A 12383-nucleotide genomic window follows, 5' to 3' on the forward strand; every position below is an offset into this window, starting at 1 on the left:
TGCGTGCTGTCGTTATGACCACCGGCTCTTTTCCTTCCTGAGCCAACATGCCTGCAGCGATGCGCCTCACGGTGCTGATATCGATGCTTGTGGTCTCGGCCTGTCAGGGTGAGTGGACGTTTTTAACATTTTTCAGATGGAAAAAACGTGTTTATTCATTCGTTGGCTCAGAGATGTGCCTAAACTACGTGTCAAAGTCCTGAAGCTGAGATGCAAAGTTATGCAAACAGGAAGCTTCCCCGCCACAAGTGGCAGATGCAGCTTCGTCTGAGGAAACTGACTGCAATTTATTTGTTTAAAATACAGGAACATATTCTATACAGGGTGATGTCATACCTGGAACTGAATGTTGACTAAATCTGGGGCTAGAATGGAAGTTGTAAAATCCAGTACAGTACTAAATTTGTATTTACACAGATGCATGTAATTTTGAAGTCTTTTTCTAACAATCTTCACCTGGTTATTTTCCAAATGCAAACAGTATACTATAGCTCAGGTAATGACACTATAAAGAGTTATTAGATGTTAACTGCTGTGATATATCAATAGCTATTTTACTATGTATCAGTGGCTCAGTGGTTAGCACTGTTGCCTCACAGCAAGAAGGTCCTAGGTTTGAACCCCGGTCCGTTTGGGCTTTGCATGTTCTCCCCGTGTCAGTGTGGGTTTCCTCCCACTGTCAAAGACATGTTAAGGGTTAATAGCTTACTCCTGTCAGTGCCTCTGACCAAGGCGCTGGCAAAAGAACTGGGGCCCCAAATGTATAACACTCTGTGGATGTTTAGGAGTAGAAATCTGTGTACGCCCAAAAAAGCTCTAAATAAAATGTCACTCAAATTCACACTTACATTAGAGCTGTGCACAGGCCTCAAATCTAGGCCCTAGCCCGGCCTGAGCCCTACATGTTCACGTCATAGACCTAAATAATATGGACGTAGCTATCCCATTCAATTTCTTCTCCCTGGCGGAGTTCAAACGCTGGCGGTCACCATCTTGATTTTTCGTCAGCAGAGTGAGAGGGAATGGGTTGAGTCCTTCCGCACCTCACATGAGATGGGAGTTTCCCAGAGCCGCAGCTCCGCCTGCTATTGTTTATTGTTTATTGTGGATCCCCATTAGTCTGCACCAAGGTGAGACTACTCTTCCTGGGGTCCAAACACATAACATAAAAACATAATACAGTAACATTGCTGATAATTATAACAACAAAGACAAAAAGAGAGTGAATCAGCTCACTCTATTACAAATCAAACATTTTTAGAAGTTCATGAATTAGTACAGTGTAGTGTTATATAATACAACATAGCATATTGCAGTACAATACAATACAATTCAACATATGTGTACAGTAATTAATAACCCAAAGTTATCACATTATTCATCACTGCATGTTTTAACTTTTTCTTAAACAAAAATTTGTTACTTGCCACCGTTATATTACTAGGTAGATTATTCCAATACGCAACTGCTCTATACATTACCGTCCTTTTCAGAGCATTGGTTTTTGGTAGAGGTAGAGTGAATTGAGCATCTACTGCCTGTCTTGTAGTATAGCCATGTCTACTCTTAGTGGGGTACAGTTGTGAATGTAAGCCCTGTGGTTTCCCAGTGTTCCAGATGTTAAACAGAAAGGTTACCAAGCTGCATGCTATTCTTTGTTCCACTTTGATTCATGACAGTGCGGCATGCATCCCCTCTACACTGCTCCTCATAGAGCAGCGGAGAGTGAGGCGTGCCGCCCTGTTCTGGGCCAGCTGGAGTTTGGCCAGGTCGTGTTTAGAGGCACTGGACCATACTGTTGGGCAGTAGTCTAGGCGGGATAAGACTAAAGATTGAGTCACTAGTTTTGCTGTACTACGAGTACTATTGGTCCGTGATCAGCAAGCTGCGCGATCACTGGATAGGCGACCTGTCAATCACCCCCTTTTCTATCATCTATTTACTATTTTACTCCAAACGGGCGAGTTATATAAAAATGTACCCCCCCTACAGTTGTTATTAACACATTCACTACCAGACGTTTTTTTTTTTACTGTAGTTAGCTTCTGCCAGAGGGGTTTTTTGAGGATTGTGGCTCATCTTTCAAGACCCGAGGATTCTTTTCTGCTAAGATTTTGTGAACACACAATATCTCAAAAGAACTAATATAATGTGTGCTTTCTCTGTCTAAAAGAGTTAGTTTGTAGAGTTAGTAGTTATGTAAGCATTAGCAGTTGAATACAGCATGGTTTCAGCATCAGAAAAATTATTCAGAGATAAACGGCTTTTTGTGAAATTCGATAGAACAGTCACTTTAACCATTCATTTTTGGCATCAGTAAGACGTCAGACATCTAAACAATAGTTTTGAACAGTAATTTCCTCCATAACAGCAGGAAACCCCCCTCTGCTTCCAACTCCTCCCTCCGTGGGCGTTCTTCTTGGCTGCAGCGGCCGTCACAAGCTTGTCACCAGTCTCACTGCTTTGCTGCTGCTGCTGCCTGTCTGCGCGGCCGCTGTTTGAGGAAGTCTGGATGGACTCGCTCGCTTCTTGGAGTTTTGGTTGAGAGCTTTGATGAAGCTTTTGCGATTCTGGTCATATTTATGCTGCGTGTTTCAAAGTGTGTTCCACCTGTAATCTATTATGCAAATTTGCAATCCCGCATCGCCAGCAATCAGCGCGAAAACGAAAGCGTTTTCCCCCATCCATTTTCATGAGAATGGCTGCTTTTTGCTTGCCTTCCTCTAGTCAGGAGAGCACTGTCGCCACTTAGTGGGTCGGTGGAATGGGTTGTAAACGTTCGGTGGCTCCAATAATTATATAAGAGATGTAAAAGGGTTAGATGCACATCCCATGGTCAAAAAAAAAAAAACATTTTTTTTGACGGAGTAATACGTCAGTGGCAGTCAACCGTTGGATTTTTTTTGACGGAGTAATACGTCGTTGGCAGTGAACGTGTTAAAAGGTGAAATGAGCTATATAGACCAAAACCGTGTTTCGCCCCTCACTGGAAAGATGTTTAATCCTGTTACAAAGTCGGGCATTTTAACATGGGGAGATCTGCCTACTGCTGCCCCCGAGCCCAAGTGGCCATTCAAGGAATTGCAGCTTAAATAAAGACTTCCGCATCTTCCTGGGAAAGGGGGTGGGCTTGCCCACTGGTCCCCGCCCGAGCCCGAGGTGAGCCCGACGGTTTCAGAATTTCAGGCCCAAGGCCGGCCCCTTAAATTAAATAAGTAGTCTTAAATTAGCAGTTTATTTGATTGGTATGCCTTATCATATTATGTCCCAAGCTATTAAAAAAAAAGCACACTTTTCGTGTGTACACATGGTTTATGCATTTGGTCCTAGTTGACCTAGTACAGGATGGGTCAATTGTAGAGGATACATTTCCCCACAGGGATTATAGCGTATGCAAACACATGGCATGGCATGACAAGTTAAAGTAAATGTAAAGGTCATGTCTGGGTGGAACTTGAAGTCAATATTTGATCGTTAACCGCTGAGTTGAGCTCCTGAGGTGAAGCCGCTGTGCCGTCTGGTCGCTGGCAAACATCAATCATAAGCTGACAAGAATAATATCCCTCATCTGTTTCATTTCAAGTCTGCAGAGAGAGTCAACAGTGTTCTCTGAAACCTCGCCAAGACTTTTAAACGCAGACAAACAACATAACATGCAGATTGATCTCAGGAATAACCAACGCTGGCGGTTAGCCTTAACCCGACTCTGCCAGAGGGGGCGGTGTTGAGTTATGAAACAGAATGTGAAGCAAACCCATCTACTGTATCTGGCAGCGTCAGGTTAGGTTAGCCTGCGATATCAGCAGAAGGCTTAGACTCATATCAGGCCAATTAGCCCTTTTCACAGCTGCCATTTTGTGTCTAAAAGGCAGGGGAAACGCAGGTGCAACCAACTCACTAATTAGGGCCCCAGCACTGGAACACCTAAATGGACTGGAAGTTGGACACCCTAATTAAGGTTTTGGTGCACCTGTGAAACTTCCTGCCTTTTAGACACAAAATGGTGGCTGTGAAAAGAGTCTATACTGCTGCTAACATCAGATATCACTCGGTGTCATCCACCTCCTGACCACAGATAGAGAATAACAGACGTGTTTTCTTTCCGCATTTTATGTACGGTATTCACTTAATAGTTCACTAATGTAGTTTTATTATTATTATTATTTAGTAGCAGTGGTAGCTGCAGCAGCAGCAGTTGTTCTTGATCTAAGGGCAGTAATGTCTCCCAGAGAATCTCATCAGTATGGTTTCAGAGTTTTGGTGTCCCATGATGGGACTGCTGCTTCAGTGGATTTCCCACGCTCATGAGAAGAAAACCCTGTGAGAAAACAGTGAATTTGTGTACTTTTTGGCGTATCAGCACAAAATGTCAGCTATCAGCGACTTGGATCTAAAAATGTCAGTATTGATAACGGCAAACTGCAAAACCCACTGAATCCTCTGCAGCAGCCTCACATCTTGGTAAGGCGTTGCTTCTTGCTGCTCTCACAGTTGAACCTGCTGTTTGTTTGTTCCTCTGTAGGCCAAACTACCATCACTTCCTCTGCAACCAGGCAGGCATCGACCACACATCCCACTGTTCCAAAGATAAGCACCTTGACTTCATTGACGCCGGAAACCAGTGGGTCACCACACCCTGTCACCTCTACCGCTGCCTCTGAGAAAAGCTCTTCGGCCCCGACATCTCCCGGTTCCCCCCGTCCGTCCACTGCTTCCCCCCGTCCGTCCACTGCTTCCCCCCGTCCGTCCACTGCTTCCCCCCGTCCGTCCACTGCTTCCCCCCGTCCGTCCACTGCTTCGGCAGAGACCCGGGCCAGCACTTCCTCTGCCGCAGCGGTGACTAACCAGACCACGACTTCCCATGCGTCAACACCGCCATCCACTTCAGGGACAGCCGCCGCCACCGTGAACGCCACCAGCGCAGGTTTGTACTAGTTCTTTAAAGTCCCTGGAAACCAGAAATATTTCTTTATTATTTAGCATTTTGAGTTCATCACATCACAGGACCCTATGTTAATAAGCCACCAGCCAAATTTGAACGATGATGAACAACGCAAAGTCTATAAATTTAGGTTTGACAGTCATGGCAAAAGTCATGAGAATCAATTAGTTTTTAGAGTGTATTTTCTCCCGCGGACTGTGTGGGCGTGTCCCGTCTGCAGCAGGGAAATTTCTCTCTCTCTCTCGGAGGAGACCTCCGAGAGAAAGAGTGTGTGTGTGTGTGTGTGTGTGTGTGTGTTCGTGCGTTGCTCCGCGCATAGCGTACTGAGGAAGAGATCTCTGCTCAGCGCTTCTGTCTCCCTCCCACTCTGTGTGCTGTGTGTCCAGCGCTATGCTGCATGCTCTCTCTCACTAGTCCGGAGAGAGAGAGAGAGAGAGCGAGAGCAGCATAGCGCTCGACACAGCACACAGAGTGGGAGGGAGACAGACAGACAGACAGACACTGAGCGAGCGCTGAGGGGGCAAAGAACGGACAAAAGAAGAAGGGCGAGTTGTTGCGCGTGTACAAAGGTTATATAGAGCTTATGACGTCATAAGATTTTGCATTTGGGCACCTCGCGCACTGCTCTCTTCAATGAGGAAGTACCTTGTAGAATCTTGTAGAAAAGTGTTGATTTTAAGGCTTTGGGTTGAAAGTAATGTATAATAATTTCGGAGGCACACAATTACTAACATAAGACCCTAAATAACATAGTTAGAACGTTTTTGTGGATTTTGGTTTCCAGGGACTTTAAGCTTATTTACATTCTGAATCACAAAACAAGAACTGAATTTTGCAGAATGTAGCCTACCTCTCGAAAAGCACATTTAAAAAAACACAACAAAAACCATTTCCACGGTCGGTTCTAAACAGCTGGTGTCTGGTAACTCTTCCCTGGGGGGGGGGGGGGATCCTCTGCCACACTGGAAGTGATGCATTTTACGTTTCCGGTTGGTTTAGAATCAACAGAAGAAGAACTGGGTAGTTAGTAGGGGTGTGACGATACATCAATCTAAATCGGAGTATCATTACATTGATCAATGATATCGTATCGATGCAAAGTGAACATTGATGCATACAGTATCATGTTTAAGATATGTCTTGTAAATCCAAGGTGATGAAGCATAGATGTGCATGGCTTATGTTCATAATTGAAAGGTCATCATGGGCTCTGATTTAAAAAAGAGCATAAGAGCATTTCATTGTATTTATACATATGACAAATAAACTTGAACTTGAAATGTAGCACTTTATAGTGAACAGGTCTATTTTTTTTTATTTTTAGTAAAAAGAATAGATTGTTTTTCATTTAAATGTCTGGAAGAGCTCAGAAATAAAATTGTGAAATCATATCTTTATTATCTTATTTGCTTTTTGTTTGTTGATATAAAAGTATAAAATATATAAATGGTATAAAATATTATTCATTGTGTTAAATGGGCATATAGTGAAATGTTCTATGGTCTCTCCCGATTCTATATATAGCTGAACCGTTTGGTTTGACCAAGTAAAACTATTTTATAGGCATTTTATGAAATGTCTATGGGAAAATAAATTGCGAAAGAAAATCTCTGGTACAGTGCTGAAGCAGGAAATGACGTTCACTTTGCCTCTCTATGGAGTTGATCCATTTTGTTGTGTTGTTTTGATGTTTTAAGAGGGAATCAAACTGTTTTCTTGTCTGTGTTTTCTGTCTGTCTCCTCCAGCTCTTCCGCATGATGGAGGTAAAGATGTGGTGTCGAACCCCGGCCTCGTCGTCGTCCTCTGCATCTTCTGCATCGTCGTCGGCCTGATGCTGGTGGTGACCACTATAAAGTGTGTCCGATCACGGCGGTCCAACTTTGAGCGGCTTGAAGATGACCTGCCGATGGTGAGTTTACTACATGAGCCGAAAGGGTGCGATATAGGCTAGGGCCTACATCAATGGAGTCACCCATTGGTTTTGTGGACTCCTGTTTTGAAGTCTCGAGTGTGCCATTTTGACCGTCGCCATGTTTTTGTTGGAGCCAGAAGTGACCATATTTGACGAGGAGAGCCGCAGCGCCGCCTGCTATTGTTCCATGATCGGTGAGCTGCGTGATCACTGGACAGGCCATCTGTCAATCACACCCTAGTCTCGCTGGCGGGCGCTTAGTGGCAGTGCCCTTGGAAAATAGTTTCCAACAATCCAACTTGCCATTTTCAGCATGTAGCAGCGAGCTAGCGTGTAGGTTTCTGCCGTTCGCTTGCTAACTAGTTAGCGTTGTTGTTTTCACTGCGTCGGCAGGGGACTATTTACAGTGACACACAGGGAGGAGGGAGCGGAAGCCGCTCTGATTGACATGGTCGGAGCCAATGACAGAGCTTCTTAAGCGGCGAGCGGAAATCCGGCAGCGTCTGAAATCGACGCCTCCAATGGGAGAGCAGCTGTAGAGCAGGGGAGGGCTTATGCCAGCAGCTTGTTTCCGTGCAGCCAGACTCCTCTCACGGAAGGGAGGGGCGGCTGGCCAGCGAGACTAATCAGGCCCCAAAGCTGGATGGACAAAACAACATTAATTGTCAACAACAAAAACAATTCAGTGCCTTGATTATTGCTAGGGACTCACTACCGTCCCTACCCAAATATATGCCTACTGTACGCCCCAAAGCATAGTATACGTTATCATCTGTTTTACTCTAAATGGGACCATCATTTACAAAATGAACATCGACATGCTGCATTGAAGAAGACTTGAAACTAGCAATTGAGCCCATAAACTCATTTGGAAAGTGTTTACTGAGGTCCTAAGTCAAGTGAGAAGTCATTGCCTTCAATGCAATCAGACTTATTTTTGCAGCAAGTGGAGTAGCCCCCCTGCTGGCCATTATAAATAATGCAGGTTTAACAAAACTCGCCCCTCTCCTCCTCCGCACCCAGCTCGCTGCAGTGATGTGTGCTGCTTGCTGTGTTGATGTAAACAGGAAAGCAGACTGGATTGGAGTGTGTGAATGTGAGAAATGGGGTCAGCGTGTGGTGGAACAATCCATGACCAAGCACTTCCCTCTGAAATGAAAGCTTCTCCATCATCAGTAGTTTGTCCATCTGTCATTAGCAGTGTTGGGCAAGTTACTTTCAAAATGTAATATACTACATATTAATAGTTACTTTCATTTGAAAGTAATACGTTACTTTACAATATTACTTTCTGTGTAGAGTAACTCGTTACTTATTACACTACTTTTGCATTACTTTCACCAAAACAACAGCAGCAGCAGAATGACATCGCCGCCCCGGAACCATCCTGAAAAATAATTTCAACCGCCTTGAAGTCAGTGTAAACAATCCAACATTCTAAATGTTATTATTTTCCTTTGTTATTGTCATCTACAGTGGTTATTTGCATTTCCTTGATTAGGAAATGATTGTATCTTTTTTAAATATGTGCTTTGATTTTATAAAATGTAACTCAATTTGTAACTTGAGTTACTTGACAAAGTAACTGGTATAATATTACTTAAATCCTATAAGTAATAAGTTATATTACTGAGTTACTGCTAAAAGAAATATATTACATGTAATATGTTACTTTTGTAATGAGTTACCCCCCAACACTGGTCATTAGTTATTTATTCCTGAACAGTGTGTTGGAGTCTAGCTTTTGTTCAAAGGTTAGTGTCAAAGCTCTTTAGCAGCTGAAAGTCCAACAGGAGATATCACTTAGAAAAAACCACGCCTAGTCACTATGAGATAATAAAATGATAATAAAATAATAAAACACACTATGGAATATTACTACACTAAACTTATCACCCAGCTTTAAATCTTTATTGCCATGTGGCCGCGGCTGCTGGAAATTGCTTTTAGTACAGGGTGATGGATTGGAGGGAATATATATACTGTGTGTGGGCATACTCACCTGACGATGCCAGATGAGTCGCTTGGGGAAACCGTTTCAAAGGGGATGCACTTTCAAAATATACCTGGCAGGTGATTGGATGAACCATTACGGCCGGGACACACATCTTGCGTGTACCTACCTAGTGCGTGTGCGTGGCGTGCTGGCTGCGGCATCCACACAGGCAGCGTGGCTGCTGCGCGCTGCTGTCTGTCTGCCAACTCTCTTCCTATAGAGTTTACCTTTTATTAAATTTGCTATAAACAATACAATGATGATTTTAACTGAAGATCGCTTGGGCTCACTTCAGAATCGAGGCAGTATGATTTGTGTGTGTGTGTGTGTGTGTGTGTGTGTCTGTCTGTGTGTGTGTGGTGGGGAGGGGAGGAACGAAGCCACGTTGTAGCCTATGTGGTTTTCAGAGGGCAGGAGAACTGCAGCTGTGAGCTCCGCTCATCCTCCTGTCTCAAATCAAAACGAGCCTTGATTGGCTGTGGTTGCCCCTGTAAACTATCATTTTAATGTCTATTTGTGTCTATTTGTGTAGACACGCTAGAGACACGCGCGCGGTAAGCAGAAAAAATAGGCGTCGCTTCTATTCTCTAGATGACGCGCGTCTCACGCCTCGCAAGACACGCGCGTCTGATGCCGGTGGTGTGGCTGCTGTAACCTGTTAACATGGGCGCCGAAATGAAAATCAACAGGTAACGCCACGCAGACACCACGCAGACGCACAGCAGACGCAAGATGTGTGTCCCGGCCGTTAGTCTATCACGTTTATCACGGGCTCCCTTCTCACTGGTGCCACACCTAAAGCCCGCCCGTAGCTGCCTCACAGGACGCTGATTGGTGCGAACCACTGGTGGTTCGGATTCAAACCAATAGATGGGATCGTGGCGAGATGGATTTGTCATGTGACTCATGACATGAGACACTCATGTGTCTCGTGACTTTGCGAGAATCCAGCTGCCTTGCAAGGTTATGGGCATCCATGGATTCATAAGAATGAGTAGACGCCAAACGACATATAATGTGTCCAAAACTGACAAAAACAGCAAGTACCATGGGATGAACAAGTGACGATGAGCAAGTAATATGTAGATTGCATGTACAGCAGTGTTTTGAAATTAAATTCTAATTAGTTCCACCAGTTGAGCTTCCTAACAGAATCAAACGCACAATTCGTATTATATACACTACCAATCAAAAGTTTGGACACATGCATTTTTCTTTATTTTAACTTTTTACATAGACATCAAAACTATGTAATAACCATAGGTATGCTAATAACACAAATGGAATGCAATGTCCAAAAAAAGGTGTTAAACAAATCAGACGATCTTATATTTTAGATTATTTAAAGTAGCCGCCCTTTGCCTTGATGAAGGTGTGGGATTGGGAATCACAAGTTTCATCACGATATGATATTATATTGATTCATTGGACAACAATGCGATATTTGCCGATATCACAAAATCTGCCATGATATGATGCCATGATGCCATTTTGATACAATTCGATTCAGGGGGCTGGGATCGATATTAGAAGAATATGTGTTGATTTATATTCGAGAGGGGAGCGAATATCCTCTCCCTCAATTGTGTGCGTGCTTGCCATGGCGCTCTCATTGTTTCTATGCGGAAAGAGGCGCGCTCGCTTGGCCGAACTTAATGTATGTGTTTGTGTAGGCTAACTTAATATTAACCAAGCTGACATTTGAATGCCAATACACACCAGATGTTTCTGTTAAAAATGTCTGCTGTTTGTTTTCATTTCTCCAGGGCAACATGAATGAAGAGTCTCCGTTCGCCCGTCACTCAAAATAAGAGCGAAGAATTCATCCAACAGCAAGACAAGATGTCCAGCAGGAATGTTTCATGTTTGGTTTTGTGAGGAGGACTCTGGTGTTTCTCAAAAAGCAACCCGCTCTCACTCCACCTGCTCTCACTCCACCTGCTCTCACTCCACCTGCTCTCACTCCACCTGCTCTCACTCCACCTGCTCTCACTCCACCTGCTCTCACTCCACCTGCTCTCACTCCACCTGGCCAAATACTGACATTTGGTCAGGAACCCTTGGCGTCACTTTTTAACACACTGGGTACCCCTTTTTCCTCATTTTTCAGCATGCAGGGTAGTCTAATTAACCTGGCCCTGCCAAACATGCAGGGTAGTCTAATTAACCTGACCCTGCCAAACATGCAGGGTAGTCTAATTAACCTGGCCCTGCCAAACATGCAGGGTAGTCTAATTAACCTGACCCTGCCAAACATGCAGGGTAGTCTAATTAACCTGACCCTGCCAAACATGCAGGGTAGTCTAATTAACCTGACCCTGCCAAACATGCAGGGTAGTCTAATTAACCTGACCCTGCCACATGCAGGGTAGTCTAATTAACCTGACCCTGCCAAACATGCAGGGTAGTCTAATTAACCTGGCCCTGCCAAACATGCAGGGTAGTCTAATTAACCTGACCCTGCCAAACATGCAGGGTAGTCTAATTAACCTGACCCTGCCAAACATGCAGGGTAGTCTAATTAACCTGACCCTGCCAAACATGCAGGGTAGTCTAATTAACCTGACCCTGCCAAACATGCAGGGTAGTCCAATTAACCTGACCCTGCCAAACATGCAGGGTAGTCTAATTAACCTGACCCTGCCAAACATGCAGGGTAGTCTAATTAACCTGACCCTGCCAAACATGCAGGGTAGTCTAATTAACCTGACCCTGCCAAACATGCAGGGTAGTCTAATTAACCTGACCCTGCCACATGCAGGGTAGTCCAATTAACCTGACCCTGCCAAACATGCAGTGTAGTCTAATTAACCTGACCCTGCCAAACATGCAGGGTAGTCTAATTAACCTGGCCCTGCCAAACATGCAGGGTAGTCTAATTAACCTGACCCTGCCAAACATGCAGGGTAGTCTAATTAACCTGACCCTGCCAAACATGCAGGGTAGTCCAATTAACCTGACCCTGCCACATGCAGGGTAGTCTAATTAACCTGACCCTGCCAAACATGCAGTGTAGTCCAATTAACCTGACCCTGCCAAACATGCAGGGTAGTCTAATTAACCTGACCCTGCCAAACATGTAGTGTAGTCCAATTAACCTGACCCTGCCAAACATGCAGGGTAGTCTAATTAACCTGACCCTGCCAAACATGCAGGGTAGTCTAATTAACCTGACCCTGCCAAACATGCAGGGTAGTCTAATTAACCTGACCCTGCCAAACATGCAGGGTAGTCTAATTAACCTGACCCTGCCAAACATGCAGGGTAGTCTAATTAACCTGACCCTGCCAAACATGCAGGGTAGTCTAATTAACCTGACCCTGCCAAACATGCAGAGTAGTCTAATTAACCTGACCCTGCCACATGCAGGGTAGTCTAATTAACCTGACCCTGCCAAACATGCAGGGTAGTCTAATTAACCTGACCCTGCCAAACAGAATGTGAAACAAACCCATCCATCTGGCAGCATCAGGTTATAGTCCAATAGTCTTCTATAGAACTCCCACGTCTGAAATTAACATTCCCTATTGTG

At 44.4% G+C, this 12383-nt stretch overlaps 1 protein-coding gene across 1 annotated transcript; it reads left to right on the forward strand.

The window, feature by feature from the left end:
- The first annotated feature begins 58 nt into the window (after positions 1 to 58).
- LOC310786001 (uncharacterized protein) lies at positions 59 to 10954 on the forward strand. Its single transcript, XM_083647188.1, has 4 exons — positions 59 to 108; positions 4523 to 4924; positions 6689 to 6852; positions 10618 to 10954. The coding sequence occupies exons 1-4, from the start codon at positions 60 to 62 to the stop codon at positions 10660 to 10662; spliced, it is 660 nt and encodes a 219-aa protein (XP_083503314.1). The 5' UTR covers position 59; the 3' UTR covers positions 10663 to 10954.
- The last annotated feature ends 1429 nt before the right edge of the window (positions 10955 to 12383 follow it).

Source organism: Poromitra crassiceps (assembly GCF_964638095.1).
Source record: "Poromitra crassiceps genome assembly, chromosome: 12".
In the NCBI taxonomy this organism is placed as follows: domain Eukaryota; kingdom Metazoa; phylum Chordata; class Actinopteri; order Beryciformes; family Melamphaidae; genus Poromitra; species Poromitra crassiceps.